General features: G+C 33.6%; 3 protein-coding genes across 3 annotated transcripts; all 3 read right to left on the reverse strand.

The window, feature by feature from the left end:
- Positions 1-8,068: 8,068 nt before the first annotated feature.
- On the reverse strand, positions 8,069-10,614 carry LOC139876756 (probable pectinesterase/pectinesterase inhibitor 21). The gene is made up of 2 exons (XM_071864160.1): positions 8,904-10,614; positions 8,069-8,766 (listed from the first exon to the last, which is right to left on the reverse strand). Exons 1-2 carry the CDS (start codon positions 10,612-10,614, stop codon positions 8,069-8,071), a joined length of 2,409 nt encoding a protein of 802 aa, XP_071720261.1.
- A 1,618-nt stretch (positions 10,615-12,232) lies between these two features.
- LOC139860933 (uncharacterized) lies at positions 12,233-16,451 on the reverse strand. The gene is made up of 3 exons (XM_071849365.1): positions 16,328-16,451; positions 15,711-15,895; positions 12,233-12,667 (listed from the first exon to the last, which is right to left on the reverse strand). The coding sequence occupies exons 2-3, from the start codon at positions 15,799-15,801 to the stop codon at positions 12,543-12,545; spliced, it is 216 nt and encodes a 71-aa protein (XP_071705466.1). The 5' UTR covers positions 15,802-15,895; positions 16,328-16,451; the 3' UTR covers positions 12,233-12,542.
- Positions 16,452-19,275: 2,824 nt separating this feature from the next.
- LOC139876846 (uncharacterized) lies at positions 19,276-20,187 on the reverse strand. Its single transcript, XM_071864256.1, has one exon. The coding sequence runs from the start codon at positions 20,185-20,187 to the stop codon at positions 19,276-19,278; it is 912 nt and encodes a 303-aa protein (XP_071720357.1).
- Positions 20,188-25,424: the final 5,237 nt, after the last annotated feature.

Here is a 25,424-nt window from a genome sequence, read left to right on the forward strand (position 1 = left end):
TTCAAACTATGTTCTTGTTGTTAAAATTTTATACCACAAACTAAGATAGCTATATGAATATGAATTGAATAAGATTATGAACAAGGTTACTACCTCAAGTTACTTGGACAAAGTTACTGCAAAAGATAAGAAATAATCTTGGAATCAAAGAGTGGTGGAGTTAGATCAAAAGGTTGGAAGTAAACTTCTTCAAATGGGTGGTTATTTTGATATGTTCTTGAAAGAGTTTTCTTATGGTATTTAAGGCATGTAATTGAAGCTAAATGATGGGAAAAATGCTTGGAGATGATCAAGTATGAAGTTAGGAGTATTTTGAGAGAGAAATGAGGGTGTAGGTATGAGAAAATGGAGTGAAGAAATGGTGTTCATTTATAAAAACGTTTTTAGTTTATAAAGAAAGAAAAGGATACCTAATTTTGTTTTCTTACTAATAATTCATACTACTTGACAAATCCTAGTTACCTCATATCTAGGGCAGTAATAATGTTGATTAGGATGTTGATTTGATGTGTATATACCAATAGTAAATACGTATAGAAGTTGGGTATGATATGGGTACATATACCCTAGATATACGTATAGAAATCTTGAGGAAACGGAACGAGAATTCAAATATAGATATCTTTTGTGAATATACTTATATTGTTTTATGTATTTAAGTCCTTAAAAAGTGATTAAATATTTATATATACGATACGTGTATAAGCATTATATATTATAAGTATATATATCAAAGAATGTTACGTATAGTTATCGTTTTGAAAACTTAAGTTAGTAGTTTCAAAATATACTTATAACTCATTGTCATTAGTACACAATGAGATGTTAAACCATCCTTAGATCATGTTAAATATATATAAATACATATATATACACAAACGTATAATTATCGTATGTTATATAGTTCGTGATATCATCGGTCATATAGAACGGTCAAACGTTGTGTAAAACTCTTTTCAAAAACACAAATCTCAACAATTTGGATTGCTTATCATGTTGGTATGGTTTAATTTATGTAAATATTAATCTCATAAGTATAATTTGGTCAGAAAATTCCGGGTCATTACATACGTATACACTGAGTCGTGGATTGATTCAAGATAATATTTATCGATTTATTTCTGTACATCTAACTGTGGACAACTAGTTGTAGTTACTAACGAGGACAGCTGACTTAATAAACTTAAAACATCAAAATATATTAAAAGTGTTGTAAATATATTTTGAACATACTTTGATATATATGTATATATTGTTATAGGTTCGTGAATCAACCAGTGGCCAAGTCTTACTTCCCGACGAAGTAAAAATCTGTGAAAGTGAGTTTCATTAATCCCTTTTTAAATACTTTTGCAATATTTATTTTTGGGACTGAGAATACATGCGCAACTTTTATAACTGTTTTACGAAATAGACACAAGTAATCGAAACTACATTGTATGGTTGAATGATCGAAATCGAATATGCCTCTTTTTATTAAGTCTGGTAATCTAAGAATTAGGGAACAGGCACCCTAATTGACGCGAACTCTAAAGATAGATCTATTGGGCCTAACAAACCCCATCCAAAGTACCGGATGCTTTAGTACTTCGAAAGTTATATCATATCCGAAGGGTGTCCCGGAATGATGGGGATATTCTTATATATGCATCTTGTTAATGTCGGTTACCAGGTGTTCACCATATGAATGATTTTTATCTCTATGTATGGGATGTGTATTGAAATATGAAATCTTGTGGTCTATTGTTACGATTTGATATATATAGGTTAAACCTATAACTCACCAACATTTTTGTTGACGTTTAAAGCATGTTTATTCTCAGGTGAATACTAAGAGCTTCCGCTGTTGCATACTAAAATAAGGACAAGATTTGAAGTCCATGTTTGTATGATATTGTGTAAAAACTGCATTCAAGAAACTGATTTCGATGTAACATATTTGTATTGTAAACCATTATGTAATGGTCGTGTGTAAACAGGATATTTTAGATTATCATTATTTGATAATCTATGTAAAGCTTTTTAAATCTTTATTTATGAAATAAAGGTTATGGTTTGTTTTAAAAATGAATGCAGTCTTTGAAAAATGTCTCATATAGAGGTCAAAACCTCGCAACGAAATCAATTAATATAGAACGTTTTTAATCAATAAGAATGGGACATTTCATTTAAAACCCGTAAAACATTTGTTACAATAACCCAGTAATTATTAAACTTAAATTAAAATTAAAATTATAATAATAATTATAATTATATATTACATAGAGAGAAAGAAAGAAAAGGGGTGTTGGATTCGGCAGAAGCTCGTACCTTTTATAGGCAAAATTTGATTCCTTCAGCTCCGTGATCGCGAAGGTTTTAAGCCTTGGAGTTCCGCGATCGTGAAGGGTCGAGTTCCATCTCACAATTGTTTTGGCTCCTAGCTTGTCGACATAATATATATATATATATATATATATATATATATATATATATATATATATATATATATAATTTATATAATTATTTATATATTATATTATATTCGTGTGCTTAGTTGACTTGTAATTTTAGGTCCGTTGACTCGCTCGTTGATGCTCGGTTTATGTCTCGGTTTCGGATTTTTGAATGTCTTTTCGTATGCTTAGATCTCTTGTACTTTGCGTTCCGCGACTTGTACTTTTATCAATATTTAGACGTTGATCATCAATAAATTGAACCACTTAGATTGTAACTTGTACGTTTGAGCATTTTGGACGTTTGCGTCTTTAAATCTTCATTTTTATCTTCCGTCTTCGCACTTATTTAATATAAACGATTACAACTTAAAAATAGAACAATTACAACTAAAAACTTTACATATTGAAAGGATATTGCGACTAAATATATGATCATTTGGAGCACTATCAATACAATAACTTATGTGATGATAGATACAGTAGCAAAAGGATTAGTAAATCTGAGATTATGTGTTTTGGTAGCATCATGAACAGTTGGAAATTAAATAGTTCACATCCTCAACATCAGCTTCATCATCGTAACCCTAAACTCAACAACACTTTTGGGTTTGTTTTATTATTATTCTCAACATCGCCGCTGCAATCAAATCGATTATAAATTGCCACCAAATCGGTTCCAATGGCTGCAATAAAAAATGAAACTCAGATCTAGATGCGATAAGGGGAAAAAAATCCAAATCTACAATTTCCCATCGGTGGTGTTAATCTCTTCTGGCTCTTTTTTAACCACTGTCGCTACCGAAGAGGCAAAGAAGAAGAACCATCGCCGCTGCCAGAGAAGAAGACCAGCAACGAGAGATGTTCGTTCGCCGTCGCCGAGAAGAACCGTCGATGTTGCTATTCTTTTATTTAATCGGATCTAGGCCGGAGTTTACTTCATCAATCAAGATCAGATTTACGCTGTCGAAAACCATTAATCCACTACTTCCGTTTGTTCTGACTATTGTTCAGACACCCATTGTAACAATCGAGTTTTGTGGATCTGGGGATGTAGTTCTAATCCTTCTGAACGGGTTTTTGGTTTGTTGTTTTTATAAAGTTTTTGTATATGAAATTAAATTTGTTTAATTGGTCTGAAGAATATGAATATTAATAGATTTTGAAGAATTTGACTCTGGTTTGTGTCTATTAATTAGAGTGTTTGATTTTATAAATTAGATTGTTTGGTGGGTTTGATTTTGTTTGAAGAAAATGAAAAAAAAAAAATAGGTTTTGTTCATCTTTTTGGGATAAAGATGAAGGTGAGGAAAGAGACAACCAAAAATGACAGTTTTACCCTCATGTGCGTCGCATGTGACTGGATTTAACGGATTTTTTTAATGGAAATCTGTCAGAGGGACGAAATCAGCAACATTAGCAAACTACGAGGACGAAATACGTCAAAAAAAGCACAGGGACTAAATTAGCATTTTGATACAAACTACAGGGACTATTTTAGCAATTTTGCCTATATTATATATATATATATATATATATATATATATATATATATATATATATATATATATATATATATATATATATATATATATATATATATATATATATATATATATATATATATATTGAAAGGATCCTGGAAGAACTCTGCATAGCAGAAAACCCAGCGAACCATCACCTGTGAACGATGAACATGAATTCGTAACATCAATCAAAGGCATTTTAGATGATGATTCCAACATGAAAGTTGCTTAAAATGTTGCATCTAATGCCCGCCAATCGTCAATTTAAGCTGAAACATCATATAGATTATGAATTTGAGCTATGAAGAAATTGTTGACTTTTTTACCCCAAATCTTTGACTCGCGAATTCGAGCTCAAATGTAGGAGTTAGAATCTGAAACTTTGCACATAGATTCACGTGATGAAACCTAATAAATCTGCGTTTTTAATTTTTGCTATAGGTTTGATTTTGAGAGATTCAATTTCTTTACGAAGAACAGAGTGTGCCTGCACCCAAAACAAGCTCAATCTGCACGCAGATTGACTCGATCTGCACGCAGATTGACTCCATCTGCACCCATCTTGACTCGATCTGCACGCAGCTTGACTCGAGCTGCACGCAGATTGACTCAATCTGCATGCATATTGACTCGAGCTGCACGCAGATTGAAGGTCTAGCTGTTGGTTCTCTCGGTTCTCTACCACCTCCGGTTCTCTCTATATCCTCACACTATATATATATATATATATATATATATATATATATATATATATATATATATATATATATATATATATATATATATATGGGCAGGATCAATGGGGAAGTAACCAATCGGGGGGAAGCAAATTTTTTTTTTTTTGGAATTTTTTTTTCCGGCATCAAGATCACACGAAAATGTGAACATTTAGAAAAGACACTTCGTGACGAATGTTATTATTTAGGCGGAAAAACGATCGACAAAAATAACATTAAAGATAATATTGTTCGTGAAGAATATATGAACGTTTTTTTTCATGTTTTTTGAAGTAAAATTTAGTCCGATTTAGAGTTTAGGGTTTAGGGTTTGCTGTTTTGGGTTTATTCCATAAACCCAAAACACCAAACCCTAAACCCTAAACTCTAAACCGTTCGTTTTAAAAACTCAATCTAAATCCTAAATCTAAACCCTAAATCTAAGCCCTAAACCTTAAATTTCTAAACCCTAATATCTAAACCATATAAACCCTAATATCTAAATCCTAATATCTAAACCCCAATAGCTAAAACCTCAACATACGCTCGAAAAACACGATAATTGTTATATATTACTTCTTCGAGCGTTTTCCCGCCAAAATAAAAACATTTATCACAAAGTGTCTTTATTAAATGTTCATATTTTCATCCCATCTATAATGTTCGTGAACAAAGTTTTTTCAAAAAACAAAAAAAAAAGTTTTTGATTCCCCCCGATTGGTTACTTCCCTCTTGATCCTACCACTATATATATATATATATTTGCTTCCCCCCAATTGGTTACTTCCCTCTTGATCCTACCACTATATATATATATATATATATATATATATATATATATATATATATATATATATATATATATATATATATATATATATATATATATAGTGGACCAATCGAGGGATAAGCACTAAATGGGGCACAAACGGGATAAGTAAAATTTCAAAATTTTTTTTTTTTTTTAAAAACGATCCTTTAATATACAAATAGAAGAAAACGAAAAAATTTTAAAAAGTTTTTTAATAAAATCGTTCGAAAATCGATGATGAATGGTAAACATCGATGATGAATGGTAAAAATTGATGATGAATGGTAAAATTAACCATTCATCTGGTTAATTTATCATTCATTTTTGTTCGCGATGAATGATAAAATTAATAAATGCTAAAAAAAAGCAGATGAATGGTTAATTTAACCATTCATCTGTTTATGATGAATGATAAAAAAACAGATGAATGGTTAATTTAACCATTCATCTGGTTTTTTTTAGCATTGATTAATTTTATAATTCATCGTAAACAAGATGAATGATAAATTAACCCGATGAATGGTTAATTTTACCATTCATCATCGATTTTTGAATGATTTTGAACTTTTTTTTTTATGAAAAAAATTGATTAGAGGTGCATTTTAATGCAGATTTATGAATGTAAAAAAAATTCAAAATTTTTTATTTTTATTTTGCTTATCCCGTTTGTACTCCTTTTAAGCTTATCCATGGATCGTGCCCATATATATATATATATATATATATATATATATATATATATATATATATATATATATATATATATATATATATATATATATATATATATTATATTGCTTTATATTTCATCAGCAACTTGTGAATTTCATCAACATTCATCTGTTGAGATGCATATCATGTATACAAGACTTAAGCACCAAGTCTTTCCTATTATTAATTATGATTTATTTAGATTTGTTTCCAATTAGGATTTGTTAACTTGTTAATCAAGAATACCTTGTGGATCAAGGTTTAGAATTAGTATAAATACCTATGTAATCTCAAGATTTATTAAATAAGAAAATTAAACGATAGAAGTATTCATCTTCTAATCAAATTTTACATGGTATCAGAGCAAAGATCTTGAAGACAAAAATCAATTAACAAGATGATCCTCCGGTCTCCGGTTAATCACCGGTGATTCGGAGGGATCCTTTTTGTTTTGTTTCTTAAAAAATAAATAAATAAATAAATAAAATAAAAAAATTAGTATTCGTATTTTTCGATACGTCATCAAATCTAAGTTTCAAGAATTAAAACAAATTAATTCTTGTTTCTAAATTGATTTGCGTGCATACAAGAGGTGAATTTTATTTTCACCGATCGATTGCAAATTCTTTGTGGGGTTTTGATCAAGGAATAATGAAAGAAAGAAAAGAAGAGTTGGTGTGTCACGGCTGTGAGGAGCCGAAGGTCCCACTTTGGGGGTTTGTTCCTGTCGATACAAATAGAAGAAGGAAAAGAAGTCAAGACAACAATTAAATAGTTGTTTGTCTCTTTGATGTTGGTCCCACAAACAGGAGCAAAGAAGAAGTTAATGGGTTTAGCCAAATTAATTGAATTATTGTTGTTGGTGGATCACGATAATAAGCAGCAGAAGGAAAACAATTGTTTGTGGAGTTAGTGTAAGGTTTAAAAAAAAGGCCTCAATCTGATTTCTAAAAAAAAAAAAAACGAAGATCGGCGTGGGGATGAGCCGCCTAGCTTGACTAGGTTCCAAACCTTGAGGAAAAAAAAAATTGGCAATCAACAACTCTGATATTTACTCGACAAGTTGGGCATTCGAAGTCTACATGCTCCAACTTGAGGGGGAGTATTAGAAGCAAGAGTGTTGCCATTAAAGAAGAAGAAGCGGATGGGCCGCCAAAGAAGACGAATTCTCCATGGCGAACCAAACAAGGTTCAAGTCGAACTGGGTTCATGTCTGGAGACTGAATATTCCAAGCAAACCAAACAAGGTTCAAGAAAGAATTGGGTTATGTCTAGAATCTGGTTACTCCATGACGAACCAAACAAGGTTCATAGTCCCAACTGTATATTTAACTCCCATCAACACCACCAGTCTCTAGTTCTAATCAGGTAAAAACGTGAATTTGATATTTACGTTTTCATCATTTTGTCGAACACTTGGGGTGCAACAATCTTTGTTTAGGGGTTGTCCAGTTGTGCAAATCGCTAACCAGGTTGCGTACTTGCGCTGGCCATGAAAATGAGTCGGTGGCCGTGAACGCAAACAGGCAACGATCAGCACAGGCAACTACAATTCCTCTTTATCAGTTTTAACTTTCAAGTTTAATACTTGCAATCAAGTCAATTTACTTGATCTCCTAATTATCACTATCTGCTAATACTGTAACCAGTGACAGTAAAAAAAAAAACAACATTATCAATATTCATACACTAAAGTAAGCCATGTTATTAAACTTCCATTGATATATATACACATATCAATATTTCAACCTACACACTGTTTAGCTTGTAAACAGTCACCAACTATACAAATAATATTACACTTAACAAATATACAATTATTTTTAATTAAGGAAAAGTAACTAGAAATTTATACTTGCAGAGACATGTTTAAACCTTCATCAATCCAGATTCATAAGGCACATTAGTTGCTTTAATCCATTGATCTCCTTGTATATACGTTCCAGGAGTAAACCTTGCAGCTTCCTGTGGAGTAATTTTCTTAATCCCTTTCCATGTTACCCTTTTCGAAGTATCAGCACCCGGTCCATTATTCTTATATTCTGCATAATAACAAGTGTCTAATGCAAATGTCCCGGCCCACACGGACCACCCTTCTGGATCAATGTTCTTATCAATAAACGATTGCATAATAATGGTCCTTGAAAACTCCTTCCATGGACGTCCTAGATAAGATTTAAGCTTTGGGACCGCGTCCATAAACGCAGGCTCGGCTGTAATTGTGCAACCGTCCATTACAATTCCACCTACAGAATGTTGATCTTTTCGTCCTTGTGCTGTTACCATACCTGCTTGATTGCTCATTGGTTTTCGGACAATCATTCTGCATTCTTGGAAAACGGCTGCTGCGTTTCCAAATATGAAGTCGATAGTTCCTGTAATGTTGCACTGGCGGTAGAATTGTCGATATGAGTGTGTGTAGAGTGTGTCTTGATGACCCTCGATTAAACAGTTGTGGAAAATGCTCATATCTGCTGAAACCCGAAGGGCTACTGCTTGATGCTTTTCGGGTCCCGCACTGTTTTCGAACCCTATGTCCTTAGCCATGAACCCATCCCCGTTAACCGCTGTAAACACAAAATAAAGTTATTGTGATATACATTTGGGAACTTTGACAGGGTCAATTGTAGTATATGTATTCAACTGATGATTAACACAGACATTGTAAACACATATTCTATACACAGGATCATTAGAAACTCACCAACGGTAGCAGTGTTGTATGTAGAGATTCCATCAATATAGTTCTTGCTCCCGGTAATCTTGGTTTTGGTGGGCCCTTCTCCGAGGAAAACAACATTGTCAGTATGTCTAGGAATTGTAACGTCTTCTTTGTAGATACCTGCCTTAATAAGTATGATAAATGGTTCTTTTGACTTTTTAGGAGCTGATTCAACCGCCTCCATGATGGTCTTGAAACCACCCGACCCATCTTGAGCCACAACTGCGTTCGGCTTTGCTTCTTTAGGATCAACATTTATTAACGAACGCCTTGAAGTATCGGTCCATGAAGGATAAGGTGTGTTTGGTTCATGGGTTATCATTGGCTTCTTGTCCATAGTAACAACGTTTTCCGGGTTTGATGGGTCCCCCAACATTTGCAACTTTGAACCATGAACAGGTTCTTGATCATCAAGCATCCTTCGATTCCCTGCAATTTGCTTCGGGTCCTCATCATTAGGCATATTACCACTTTGTGTCCTTGTACGTTTGTAGTTTAAATCCGCTTTCCAATCGATATTAATAGTTTTTGTTCTCGGCGGCTTTGGTTGTCGAACCTCAGTTTGGTCTACTTTATAATCAACAATTGTAGTTTTTGGTTTAACCTCTGTTTGGTCTACTTTATAATCAACAACTGTAGTTTTTGGTTTAACCTCAGTTTGGTCTATTTTCCAGTTAACAATAGTAGGTTTTGGCTTAGGTTGTGGTACTTCAGTCTGATCTACTTTATAATCCACAATTACTTTTTTCGGCTTAGGTTGTTGTACTTCGGTCTGGTCTACCTTCCAATCGACGATTGTATTCTTAGGCTTCGTTTGTTGATTTTCGTTACGATTTACTCTCCATTCGAAAAAACCTTTTTTCTTATCGGGCTGTTGTGGAACATCGGGCTGTTGAGGAACATTGGGCATTTGAGGAACATCGGGCTGTTGAGGAACTCGTGTTTGGTCAATCTTCCAGTCAACAACGGTTGTCGTTGTTTCTTTTCTAACGCTACCACTTTCAGTTCTTGGTGTACCACCCGACAACTCAATAATTCCATCGATCATCGCAAGACTATTTCTCGTAAGTTTAACTCCCAAGTCCATCAAACCTATCATCCTTGTTCGAGAATCACCAGTAGTATTATCGAACGCATCAATACAAGTTTCTTGATATGTCACGGCACCACTAAGCCAAACCCTAAGTTCTATTGTATTATCTTTTATTTTTGTTACATCCAAAACATGTATTCTTTCAACGGATCTTTTCAAATCTTCAACCGAAACACTGAGAAGCTCTTTACATTGATCTATGGCCATTGCAGCCCTAGGATCTTGCGCGGCTTTCTTAAGGGTGATTGAATTTTCAATTGCGTATTGAATACGATCCACTGCAGCATTAAAACCTCCCAAAATGAGTTGTCTTGGTTCCCTTAACCCGACCCGTATTCTGTCCAATGTTTCCCTGCAAATATCCCTAAAATCGGTGTATTTGCAGAGTATATAAACGGTGGTAGCGGTGATAACGGTGGCAATCAAAATGCCTGTTTTTTCTCCACCTGCTTTGTGCAGATCAATCTCAGTAGACATGTTTTTTTTAGGATGAGCAAGTTTTCTAGTATGGACAAAGGTGCCGACAAACGCTGCCACCACAAGGATCGTAACAAACGTGATTACAGTAATTTTCTTCTTCTTCGCCCTATCGAAAGCCATTTTATTTTTATTTATTTATTTATTTATGAATACTAATATTAAATCTATCTGTTATTAAATAAGTCTGGATTCATGGATGAGCTCCTAGGATACCCTTTACCTACAGATTGATTTATATAAGAGAGACAAACATTGGTTGTGTACGGATGGGTTTTTTTCATATTATATTATGTAACGTGAGGTTTAAATTTGAGGGTGTTCTTTGGTTACATTTGCATGGAATTCATAAACCTTTGAATTTTGGTGGTGTACAAATGAAGTAATGATTAATCTTCAATGATTATATCTATTTATAGATCATTTTACATATATTTGGAGTTTTTTAAAAATAAATTAATCTTAGTACTAACATGATGACCGCACAAAGTAGTGAGTAGTTGTGGTACTTCAAGTTTATGGATGTTAAACTTTATAATGAAAGGATCAATGAAGTATTATTCTCTTTTTGTTCATATAGAATAGGAATAGGGATGTGTATTTTAAAATTGTAACGAACTATGATTGAAAATCTGTTATGTGTATGAACTTCAAAATTTCCGTTGGTTGTTTCATGGCGATCGATAGTTGTCGTTCATGTTGTTTGTGTTATGATTGCGTACAGTTTCTGTCGAACCAAATAATATTCTTTCTGATGATGCAGATAATGAAACAGCTTCTTTAGACTTTTGACTATGCAGGTTTATTGATGAAGGATTAGGTTTCAACTTGTATCCGATATTGAAATCATCAAGTAGAGCAAAGCATCGACACCAATTTTGGCAACCTCCAACTTTGATTTCAGATAATAAGACACTTGTTACTACAAATGTATATGTGTTGTAGTGAAAGAAATGGTATGTTGGATTTAATTTAGGGGTCAATAACTTGCTTATGTTGATGTTGAGTATTAGTGGATCTCAGATTATTGCACTATATATAGAAACCTCAAAGCAACCATATATTCGATCTCTAGTAACTTTTATACGAGTGGTAAGATTATTTATGGAACCAAATTAAAAAAATTCATGACATGTAAGAAGATACACCAAAAATGGATTTTGCACACACTTTAATTAATATTACACCTTATATCAATCGGTAGGTAGAAACTTCTCTCCATCAAATTCAAAGCGTTTCTATCTATTAAGCTTCACTCGAGTGAAGATGTGGACTGAAGCGAAGATTGGGCTCTTTCATGGATCGTGTTTGTTGTAATAGTATGAGGCAAAGAACAATGTTTCTTTTGTTTGATTTTATGTACTTGTATCATTGTGTTTAGGTGTGATTTCTATACAAGAGTTTATGTCAAGTAGATCGTGAAATCTAATCAAGCAGACTAGCTAGGGACTTTCATCACTTGTGATTCAATCGACCGTTTGGTCGTCATCTATTACATATTTCTATATATTCTAAATGAGGAACATTCCAATGTAGAATGATAAATATTATGTAGAATGATAAGCATTTGAAGAATGAAGGAATTGGTAAATTCATCAATTTCAAATACTCGTTCACCTTTTTTACAACAAAATATCTCAGAAATCGAAATGAAGTAAACTATAAAAGTTACACCGCCATATTTAACAATCTCACATAGTATAACTTTGACAAACTTTTTTCTGCATATTTAACAAGCTTTTAAAATTCGTAATATTAAATAACATGTAATTAAGAATGACATATTTGATTATAGAACGAATAGAGAATAGAGCGGACTGAATCAAATGAAAACATTATATATGGACTCCAATGGAAAGGATCACACAAGACGTAACAGAATGGAACCCGATCACAGATTTGTAATGGTGATCCTAATATATTAAAATCTAAAGGAGGCTAGTTGGATGTTTGATACAATCTAATCCACTTTATGTTTATACAAGGACTACGACTCAAAGTATAGAAGATCCTATCTAAATTAATTTATTACCTGAAAATACAGGAAAATGTTATGAATGTTTCCTTGCATTTTCATCGGTGTTTCTCCATGGATTGAGAGCTTCTCGCATTGCTTGAGCTTCTGGTGAATTTTCCCATGCTTTCTTTTCTGACTCAAGAACCGTCACTTTGTCATCTGTCCATACAAAACCAAATGCAAAAAAATAAATAATCAATAAGATAAATCTTTTAGATTTTGACAACAAACATAGGAAGTACTTAAAACATCAGCTATTGTTTGAAAATAATAAACAGACTGCAGTGAATGACAATGAGATGTAGTTTCAGACCAACAACAATACCCAATCCCGGACGAGAACGGGAGATGTGGATTGAGACCAATTAATCAAAAAGGTAACAAGAAAAGCAGGTTGTAAAGGTTATGTAACAGGTCAAAGTTCGTTAGAGTTAAAATGGGTCAACTTTTAGCACAAGTAAATGTTCAAACACTTTGCACCTTTTTTATATATTGAGAAAGAAAAAAAAAGACACATAGTGTTATCTATGATTACAAACAGTATAATTACACTAAAATCTATCTTTACGGAAATAAAAACAATTCAACGCGTATGCATTAAAGATCGACTCTGGCCGGATTTAACCAGTTTGACCCACTTGACATGTTCCCCTTTTAGAAGATTTGACTAATTTGAAACTGTCACCTCTATTAATCATACACGCTTATCACACGAGCACTTGTCAACATGTCAACAAAAAATGCGATGAATGATTTCTAGAAAGGCTTAATGAACATGGTCAGTTTCATGGGATAACAACTTATTGAAAAAAGATCATTCTGGTTGTTCAAATGCACATACATAGTCCAAAAGGTTTAACCAAAATAATGGCCCAAGAATCGCTGGAATTAGTTATTAAGTAATTCAAATATCAGATCACGTATCAAATTCTTTTTATAAAATCTCAATTGGAAAAAGAAAAAAAGAAACAATCCGTCAATCTGATAAGTCATTAGAACAAATATTTACATTCCGGTCACACTAGATTATTGCAATTTTGAAAAGTTTGAGCCTTTGAGGTACCCTCCACCTACCATCAATATCCGTTGAACCGTATATAATCGTATACAATACATTAGGTGTACAAATGTAGAATGTCGAAAGATACTTTCATGTTTATCCTAATTCAGTTTGAGCCTTAAAGCCGAGTAATTGGGTTGGGAGAGGTAGAAACAAATCAACAAACTTAGACCCAAAGAACTAACTCATAAACTACTACAATCTTAACATTCAATAATTTCCAATGGCATTTGGTGCATAGAAATATAACACTTATAGAGTCCTTTAGATATTTAGGCTCGATGCTTCACAAATCGGGAAGGATAGATGAGGACGTGACGCATCGTATACGAGTAGGATGGTTGAAGTGGAGGGCAGCGAAAGGGGTGTTGTGCGACAAGAAGGTACCCCTTAAATTGAAAGGGAAATTTTTCAAGGTCGCAATCAGACCGGCCATGTTGTACGGCTCAGAGTGTTGGCCAATGACGAAAGCCCAAGAGAGGAGGATGGAGGTGGCAGAAATGAGGATGCTTAGGTGGACGTGTGGCAAGACCATGCTAGATATGATACCAAATGGAGTTTTTAGGGAGAACTTGGAAGTTGGGAACATAACCAACAAGTTGAGGGAAGGACGACTTAGATGGTTCGGGCATGTTATGAGGCGCCCACTTTTAGCCCCGGTTAGGAGAGTCGAGACCCTCGTTTTTGGGGGCGTAAGGAGAAGGGGTAGACCCAAACGTAGGTTGGAGGATAGATTGAAGCTTGACATGAAGGAGCTCTTATTGACCGAGGACATGACTTCTAATAGGAATTTGTGGAGGAGTAGAATTAGAATAGATGACTAGGTTCTACATGGTGTTTATTTATCTTATATATTTATATTATATTTCTTGCCTACTTGCTTGTGTCCACTTCATATATGTTTTTTTTTTTTTTTTTTTTTTTTTTTTTTCGTGGGACTTTACGTATTGGCTGGACATGTTTTATGGATATATAATATATCTATACTTATTGTAGCATATTCACATGCTTTATTGCACTATATGGTTACATGTTTGTATTACATTATATAGCAGTTAATTTATACGTACTTACATATCACATGTTTTTATGCTAACATAGCATACTTATTTGTCCATGCCTACATAGTATACCATCTATTTTATACTGCATATTATACCTACATGCTTCTTACCAACATATTTACGTATACTTATTGTACTTACATGACTTGTTATACTTGCATATTTGACACTCACATATTTTAATTATATGTTATATTACTCAATATTGTTATATGCTTTATTTACCTATATATCGTATTGGAGTATACATTATTCATGGTAAAGCTTCTATTTTGCCAACTTTACTTGTATATTTTTACTTCACATATCGGATTTCATGGTTCTTTCTGGTCGGAGGTCCCTAGGAAGCAGCCTCTCTGCTCTACAGAATAGGGAGGGACGACTTCCTCTACCTGGGGACCGATAGGTATCCTGGGTAGAAGAATGACTTCCCTTTTACTTTATGGTTGAGGAAAGGACTGCCTACATCTAACCTCCCCCATACTCCACTTTAGTGGAATTGGGTATTGTTGTTGTTGTTGTTGTTGTTGTAGTAGCACGAAGATATATTTGTCTGTTTACATGTTTTCTAATCGCATGATAGTGATTAAGTATCCCTGTCCTTTTATTTGTACGTTCTTCTAAAAACACAATTTTCTAATTACAAAATCCACGTAAGTCTAGTAATAAACTTAAAATGAATACTAATCCATATATCTCCTATGTTGTATTTTTCACTGTCATGTTTCACCAGAAACATTTCTGAACTCATACCAGATCGAATGTTCATATAATCCAATTTGAACACAAACTTATCTAACGTAAAGTAATGGTTAAACACTTAAATTAGTAAAAAATGGTTATAGCGTTTATGAGTTATCTTACGTAATCTACATATAAGTTATAATCTAACTCCCTATACTAAATTAGTAAGTTAAACACTTAAACTAAAATCAAACCCCTTTCATAGAAATACATACAAAGAAAATCATATAGCGAATACCACATTCAATGAGTTAATCAGAAACAGTTAAAAAAACAGACACTCTAACTTCATTGAAAGAACGGATAGAGCAGAAAGGGGAAAAGTGTGACTAACAGAAACCAGTTTTGATCATGAAATACTCCATTGATGCTCCAATGGCTGCAGATACAACTGCAATCTTTACATACCAATCCAGAAACTTCATTGATTAAAATAATGAATCGTGCAAAATCAGAACTCGGGTGTTCGAATCCTCAGTCTAGTTAGTTGAGGGTCTTCTCGGTTTTAGCTACAAATTGCTGAAATTTGAAAACCAGATGTAAAGAGACAGCTATTAAGATTTAAATAAGCAATTAACAGTTAACCCAGAACTTTACTTAATTCAACAAATGCAATAATAATAAATAAATCCTACTTTTGTATAACACAATGAATTCAACATAGTCACCATTTTCATAACAGGTCCATTGAAACAAAATTAACCACAAATTTGTCTCGTAATACTATCGTATAAACTTAAATATGATCAATAATTTATATTAAACAATTAGTCAATCCAGTTTATATTAAATCACAACAAAGCCCTAAAAACGAACAACCATTGGATACTCGCATTAAATGTTAGGGTTTGAATATTATATCAGCAAAATTTTCATAATAAACATAAAAAATAACGGACTTTGGGTATGAATTCTTGAATCAAAGGAACAGATTGATTAATAACGATTTACCTTTGAAAATCGGAAGATGAACAAATTAAGCTGCGCTGTGAGAGGACGAAAAATAGATCCAAGGACAAGAAGTGGTTATTCTTCTACGGTATTGATCATGTACACTTTTTTCTATCACAATTATATTCGTATTAACAATGAGTTTGAACTTATATTATTATTTTAAATATAAATATAAATAATTAAATGTATTATAGAGAATTAGGTGTAGATGAATAAAAAATAGTATGTAAAGATATCTTTCATTTGGAAAAGTATGATGATACACAATCTGTTTTTGTTATGAAGGGGAGGGCAATCTGGAGAAGCGGGAGAAGCAAAAAAAAAAAATTTTGAAATGAAGACACTACGTGATGAATGTGCTCCGTCTCATTCTAATAGTTTAGTATTTCATTTTAGGCTGTCTCAAATTAATAGTCCACTTCCATAAATAGAAAGGAAAGAAGATATTTCATTGGTGGATCTGGAGAGAGAAAATATTTCATTGGTGGAGAAATGAAGTTAGTGGGATTTCCTAAAACTGCGTGTTTTTTGTCTGTGGACTATTGGAATGAGACGGAGGTAGTATTATTTAGGCGGGAAAACGATCGACAAAAATAACATTCAAGATAATATTGTTCGTGAATAATGCGAACGTTTTTTTTCTTCATGTTTTGTGAAGTAAAATTTAGACCGATTTAGAGTTTAGGGTTTATGGTTTGGTGTTTTAGGTTTATTCCATAAACCCAAAACACCAAACCCAAACCCTAAATCCTAAACTCTAAACAGGTCGTGTTAAAAACTCAATCTAAATCCTAAATCTAAACCCTAAATCTAAACCCTAAACCCTAAATTTCTAAACCCTAATATCTAAAACCTCAACATACGCTAGAAAAACACGATAATTGTTACGTATATATTACTTCTTCGAGCGTTTTTCCGTCAAAATAAAAACATTTATCACAAAGTGCATTTATTGAATGTTCATATTTTCATCCATTCTATAATGTTCGTGAACACAGTTTTTTCAAAAAAAAAAAAAAAAAAAAAAAAAAATAAGTTTTGCTTCCCCCGCTTCCCCCCGATTGGTTACTTCTCTCTTGATCCTACCACTTGTTATGTACACAATCATCATACTTTACAGTGTTATACTGTACAACACTGTAAAGCATGATGGTTGTTTACATAATAAAAATGAATTGTGTACATATCACTCCCCTTTAGAAAACCATTGAACTAATGATACAATTAGAACTTTTACGTCATTGAAAAAATCATGATGAAAAGGCTTTTCAAATTTTCATACAAGAACTTGCTGAAAAGCTTGGTGTGTTTGATTGACAAGCTAAACCTTCCAAAACAATCCCGTCAACATCGTCATAAATTGAATTTTCTCCTAACGCGTGTGTAAGTGACAAATAAGTGAATATATCTGTTAAAACAAATTATATCAACTAGGGATGAGAAGATCACGTATACGTGACCCTGACTATTGGACCTTATGGACTGAACTACCTAGAGGATCCACATAGATGGGCCTTCTTATAGTAACCAATCCTAATTCCTAATTAACAATGAGCAGCTGGTAAATCATCTACCCATACCACATATTAGTGTGGGGTTCGATATTAACCGAATCTGATGAATAACTTTCTAAGAATCTTTCCTTTCTTAAACAAATACTCTGTCTCTCTCATATTTATCGTCTATTATTTTTTTTCCGAATGTTTCAAATTAATTGTTCACTTCCATAAATAGATAAGAATAATGTGATAAAACTCATTTATGCCCTTACTTTATAAATGTAAGACAAAAAAAAAATAGGTAAAAAGTAAGGGGTAAAAACGTAAAGTTAACAGGAAAGTACATGTGTCAAGTACTTTTTATTAAGCTGTGTATTTTTTATCTGGGGACAATAGATTTGAGACGGAGGGATTACTGAGTTTTTTCTAAAGAATTTAGGCTGTGGCTTGGGAGCCTTAGCAAGGCCCGGGGTGGCCCACCAATTCACATATTGCAAATGTATAATGCATTCCGCATTTGCAAACATGCCATAAATTTTTGGGTGATGATATGTACACAATCACTTTTTACACATACACAACCAAACATGTTTTACAGTGTTGTACGGTATAATACTGTAAAGCACATTTGATTGTGTATATGTAAAAAGTGGTTGCGTACATATCATTCCCCTAAATTTTTCATTTAAAAACAGAAACCGATGATAATATATATACGAAAAAAACTAACTATATTATAATAGAAAATGTTAGAAATATTTTTATAAGTATACGTATTACAAGCTAGCTAGTATTTTGCATTTAGATATTGGCAACATATAATATATAGCACAAGGATGAAAAAGCTATTTGATGGTTTCTTCATTACTATTAATATTAATATTAGTTATTAATAAATTATCATTAGGGTATCATAGCCTTGACAATAAAGGATTAAAGGTAACCTATCCGTATCATGGGGAGGTCAAACGATGGTCATGTGTGTTTTTGTATTATATACATAAATAAAAAATTATATAATATATGTATATGTATATTATACATATATATATCAACCACTCAGGCTTATTTGAGCGGCCACCGGGTTGTTCAATGAAGCACACCACCCGAATTTGATTCACCCGGCATTTGGTCTCGCGATCGGGGGCTTGATTACCCGAGATTTTACCCTGTATGGGGGAGCTAATGTGCCCGTTCATAGGTGCTCGCTAATAAAAAAAAATTACATATATATGGCTATAGTATATATACATCCTATCTTAGTAGATTCGAGGATTATATGGATCCCTTAAAGGAAACAAGTGAACAGTTAACCAAGATGATTATAGATTCAAAACTCTAAGGTTTTACATTAATACATAGTATACATAGATATTTCATTAAATCATGACTAGGAAAACAAACATAACTCAACACACAAAACTTAATTATGATATACGGAGTAATTCAGAGAGAGTATCCAATACCAAAAATGTCATTGTATGAGCAACTAGTCCTAGTTGAACTATTGGTCACATTGCTAGTATCACCAACCATAAAATCATAGCTCAAATTCGGATCAAATAAACCGAGCATCTGCCCTTCTTCTTCAGCCGTTAATGTCGGTGTCTGATAATTCACAATGGACGTCAAATCATATCCGTTCATCGCCTCCCAAGAACTTTCACTACCGCCACATATATCATCATTTGAACCAAATACTTGACTATTAGGGATTGAGCATTCAACATGATTATTTATATTTATATTCGCATTACTCCCGTTGTTATCTCTAGGGTTTAAGTAATCATTTGGTACAATGCTGCCAAGATAACCAGAGTTATCCCCTTCACTAATCATGAAGTTATGATTGTCATCAATACTTGACTTGTGCCACGTGTCATTTCCTAAATGATTAGGCTTTTGAGGAAGTATAGTAGGGTTAATTGGTGAGTTGAAGAGTTGTGTAGGTTGGAATAAGTTTTGACCATCAATATTAGGGGAGATTAAAGAATGAAAATGATGATTGTTATTGTTATCATGATGATCATTAGCATAAATGAAATTGGTTCTTGCTTGAGTGCCTTTCATTGAAAGGGCAGCCCTATCATATGCAAGGGCAGCTTCTTGGGCAGTATCAAATGTTCCAAGCCAATGTCTTTCTTTGGTTGTGGGGTCCCGTATCTCGGCAGCATATCGTCCCCATGGCCGCCGTCTAACGCCAAGGAACCGCCCGGGCTCAGCCTCCTTTTTCCGGCCTCTTCTTTCTGTTGGTTGAGGAATGGATGTGTTCCTTTGAAGTATAGTAAACCCCATGTCAATATGAGAGTTGTTGGTGTCAAGGGATTTTAGGTTACTTGGCGATTTAGATGTAGACATGTTTCTTCTAGAGTAATAAATATAAATATAGAGAAATATATGTTATCTTTTTGTGTGTATTAAGAGAGGAGAGTGAAGTGTGGATGAGACTTGCTTTGATGGACAGACTCCTTATATAGGCTGAGATATGAGAGATTATTATATACACTGAACTTATTGCCATGTGTCAACTAATTTTTTTTTTTTTTTTTTTTTTTTTGGAAAAGCAATTTTATTAACACAAAAAATTTACAAAACATGTACATGTACTGCCAGGCTCAATGTGAGCAGAAGCAGAAACAAGAATTCGCAATACAACAACTTCGCAATATGCTAACTAACAAGAAGTAAGCTAACACTTAACGTAAAAAATATTGCGGATTGTGTAACCAATTGTGTCAACTAATATTACTTTTTCAGTCTTAATTTAATAGTTCTACATTATTTTGGAACTATCCAAATTAATTGTTTACCACCATATATAAAATGTAAATTGGGGTATACCGTGTTGCCCTTAATTACTAATACTCCGTACTAATTACAAAAGTGAAATGAATCTTAAATCAATTTTTGGTTAAAGATAAAACTGTCATCGCTTATAAAACGTATATTAAACAACATGTTTTTCTTAAATTTTTTATATATATTTGATCTTTGAAGACAATTAGATTGGGACATAGAAATTGAGTCTTAATATAATCTAATATTACGTCATATGTTTTACATGAAAAACTGTTTTGTAAAATCAATCCCAACTTATAATATACATATATTTTATAGGAAACTAATGTAACTAATGTAATACGTTTTGAACTAATCATTGAATGTAAAACGTAATCATTAAGAGGTACTATATTTACATCGTATTTTAAATGTATATAATAATATAATAATAATAACAACTAGAAAAGTGGCCTGCGCGATGCCGCAGTGCCTTTCGGGTTACATAATCATAGTTAACGTAGCGTTATGTATTTACGGAAATAAAAATGCTTTGCTACGGGTGATTTTGGATACACGTCGTTAATACCTAGTATACCTAATGACATATGCATTCTTAACGTCAGGAAGATTGTGTGAAAAATGGAAACATCACCATCGATATGATGTACGTAGTTTGAGTTGTTTATTATAAGTGTATGTATATGTATTGAAGATAGCCCGATGTGTTTAGCGTTTTTTGAGAAGTGTTCGTAGCGTATAGTAAGTCCCGTTGGGTTCGTTAGATTTTTTCGAGTTGAACGGTTGTCTAGGAAAATTTAACTCACACCGAGCGAGAAGATAGGGCCCGTTATAAATTGGGGTGGAATTAGTTTCTTTTATTTTAATGAAATTATATATTTACACTTTCTAACCCTAGAAAAGTGTAAACTTGAGGGACCGTTGTGTAAATAGAGCGGAAGTTGAGGGGTCGATTGCAGTGTGAACGTAAACTCAAAACGACAATCCAAAACAACTGAAACGACAGAAATTCGAGTGTGTTTTAGTATATAGGTATAAAATAGCTAATATGAATAGAACTTAATGCATGATTATATTAGCAGTTGGTGATGAGGAAATGGCATAACAGATAGGTTGTAGAGGGGGATCTCTTCCAATTACTTACCTTAATCTCCCGGTTGGATTGAAGATGAACAAGATGAATGATTGAAAACTGGTTGTGAAAAAATTTCATAAGAGATTTGCGGGGAGGAAGTCTAGGTCTATGTCGTTCGGGGGTAGGTTAACCATCAATATCCTCTCAAGTTTGCCGTTGAACTACTTCTCACTTTTCTGAGCTCCTACTTGTGCCATCAATCTCCTCGAAGGTTTGCGTCGTAAGTTTTTTTGGGGCGGGTCGGGGGATAATAACAACATGGCTTGAGTTAAATGGGATGATATTCTTGTTCCTTATGGGGTGGGTGGGCTAAATCTTGATTCTTTAAAAGCTAAAAATTTAGCTTTATTAAGCAAATGGTGGTGGCGTTTTCGGGTGGAAAGTGGGGCTTATTGGGTGAGCATAATTAAGAGCGTCTATGGTGGGGAGGGTGGGTTGGGTTCTTCATCAAATTGTAATTCGAACTCTATATGGTCTTGTATTATTCGTGTTAGTTCTACGCTTTCTAATCTTGGTTTGAATTTGAATCAATCTTTTGCGAGAATAAATGGAAATGGTAGGGATACTTTGTTTTGGGAAGACCTTTGGATAGGTGAACAGCGGCTCAAAGAACGGTTTCCAAGATTGTATCATCTCGAGACTTCAAAAGAGGCAAGTGTAGGTGATAGGGTGTGCAAGACGGAGTCGGGTTTAAGTTTCACATGGCAATGGTCGCGGGTTTTGTTTGGGAGGATTCAAACTGAGTTGGTGCAGCTTCAAGACGTTGTAAAACTAATGTCAATGGGAACGGCAGAAGTGGACTGCTGGAAATGGCAGTTCGATGGCAGTGGTTGCTTCTGAAGTTGTGTGATGGCTTCACTTATCGACGAAAAGTTATTGCATAACTCGTTTCAGGTTCAGGAAACTGCTCGAAACAATTTAATTCCAAGAAAAATTGATATTTTTGTATGGAGAACGCTCCGAAAAGAATTCCAACCCGGGTGGAGCTTGATAAGAAATCTATTGATCTCAACTCGGTGAGGTGTCCGATGTGCGACGACGATCTAGAGACGATTGACCATGCAATTATTTTCTATAAGTGTGCTATGGAGGTGTGGTCCCGAGTGTTCCAATGGTGGCGACTTGGCAATGTTTCCACCCTTTCAATCAACGGAATGTTTCAGGATACTAGCTCATATGATTACTCGAAAGCCAATGGTTTCCTATGGCAAGCGGTTAAGTGGGTTAGCAGTTATATGATATGAAAGAATCGTAATCATAAAGTCTTCGGCAAGAATTCCTCTCCTTATTCGGTGATTCTAAATGAAATTCAGAGTAAAAGCTTTGAATGGATTACTAGAAGGTCCAAGAGGTGTAATTTCGAGTGGCATCAATGGCTTACGGACCCTACTGCGTGTGGTTTTACAGCTCCTCGTGCAGGGGTGGGTTGATTACTTAGACTGCGAGATTTTCAAAGATAACAAAGTGTCGAGTTTTCTTTGTTCTTGTCTTTGGATGTTATTCATATAAATGTCTGTTTGGTTTTGTGAGGGCTACTTGTCCAGTTGTAAATGATACACAGTGTAAATTATTTATAGTAATACAAGTTGGTTGCTTTTCAAAAAAAAAAAACAGAGAGAATTTATGTGATAATAACTAATCAATTTTTTTTTGAACTACGGATATGCATCAGCGGATCATTTATTCTAACGACCCTCATCATTTGCACCCACACACGCTAGAAGGAAACTCCTACCCGGGTTGCTTGGCAACTAATCGCGGGACCGAGGTTGTTTGACAGCTAATCTCAGGAAATTGGAGAGAATACCTTCCGCCCCAGGAATTGAACCCGGGTTGCTTGATAACTAATTGCGGAGCTTTCACACTGAGGCATGATACCATTAAAGCAAACGTTCCTTGGTAATAACTAATCAATATTACTATGTAAAGAGTCTAATATCTCTTAGTTTGATAGGAAATTTTCAACTAAGAAGTTAAGTGTTCTAAACTTTAAACATTACTTTGAAGTAGTTAATGTTATTATTAATGATAAATATACTATGTGTGTTAAATTGTATATTGTAGTTGTAAAAACACCAAAATGAAAATTTTAAGAGAATTATAAATACAATGTTTAAATACAAGGATGATTTGATTATTTTATAAAGTTCCAAGTAAAAAACCTTGTGTATTTCACTATTTTGAATGAAAATTTGATAGAAACTAGATAATATACGGACCGCGCGATGCAGCGGTTGTTTTTGGATGTTTTTCGTATACCTGGAGGTGTGAAAAATTGCTATGTATCATTACATAACCGTACATGAACATACTTATTACAATCCTTACAAACCTATTTAAAAAAATTAGTCAAAAACCCAGTTAACAGTCGTTAGAAACCTATTAGAGTCCTTGCTAACCTAGTTACATAAGCATTACTGCCTGGCTGGAACTAATCTTATCTATCTGGAACTAATCTTTCTTCTTTTTTGTTGTGTTTTCTCCCTCATTGAGATGAACAATCTTTTTGCTGATGTGCTCGGTTGTTTTTCTTTGACGTTTTCAAGTATTGCTATTGTTGTGCTGGTTGAGCTTTGATTTGTGTGTTAACCTGCCAAGTTTAATGTTTGTTAGTTTGTAGTTCGAATGTTGTGGCTGATTTTTAGTAATTGGCATTAACAATGAATATGTAATTTATTCAAATGTTTTTATACTTGGTATCATTTCTGTAGTTGGTGTTTCCGACTGCTCATTTTCAACACTATTAGACAAAGTAATCAATAAACTCCGATGCTATTTTATATTTCTCAGTTGGTGATACCCCTCGAATCTGATATGAATATGCACAGACAGTCAAGATTGAAACATGTTCAATTACAGCAATCGAAAATATATATATATATATATATATATATATATATATATATATATATATATATATATATATATATATATATATATATATATATATATATATATATATATATATGTATATATGTGTGTGTGTGTGTGTGTGTGTGTGTGTGATCAGGATTTTGCATTTTCACATACCTCAAGTGATTTCAAGTGAGAATAATGAATCGATTCTCGACCTTGCTGACGAAATATAGGTAATAGAGCCTGCTAAACTTGGGCAAAGATTTTACAAATCCACATTGTAGCAAAAATAACAATAATTATAGAGAAAAAAATTGAGGCTCAGATCCATAGATAAAGTCAAGCAAGATAAAATGAGTCGCCATGGCTGCAATCTTTAAGTTGCCTTGCCAAGATACGAACCCTTTCTTTCTCGTTGCTTGACTGGAGGTCTGACTTGTTCATCATCACAGCCTTCATTTTTAAAACCTTCGTTGTACTAACATGGGTCGTCCTTATCAAAGGGTGTAGATAACATCATAGCTTTATTTCAGTTGTCTACAAACAGGGACGCTACCATATCCGAGAGCTACATCCAAACTTCACAGAATGGCTGCTATGCTCGAGGATGGCAGCAGGCCTTCTAATAGCAGACCCAAATTAAATAACAAAGTGCTGAATAAAATTCAATGTTTATCCCAGTAAATATAAAACGGAAACCGTAAGTTACTCTATATATCATAACTGATATATAAAGTAATTATCTTATATACTAAAAGTCACCCATCCTTTGTTGTCTACAGATAGAGAAAATACCATTTTCAAG

The sequence above is a fragment of the Rutidosis leptorrhynchoides genome, chromosome 1, assembly GCF_046630445.1.
Source record: "Rutidosis leptorrhynchoides isolate AG116_Rl617_1_P2 chromosome 1, CSIRO_AGI_Rlap_v1, whole genome shotgun sequence".
NCBI lineage: Eukaryota > Viridiplantae > Streptophyta > Magnoliopsida > Asterales > Asteraceae > Rutidosis > Rutidosis leptorrhynchoides.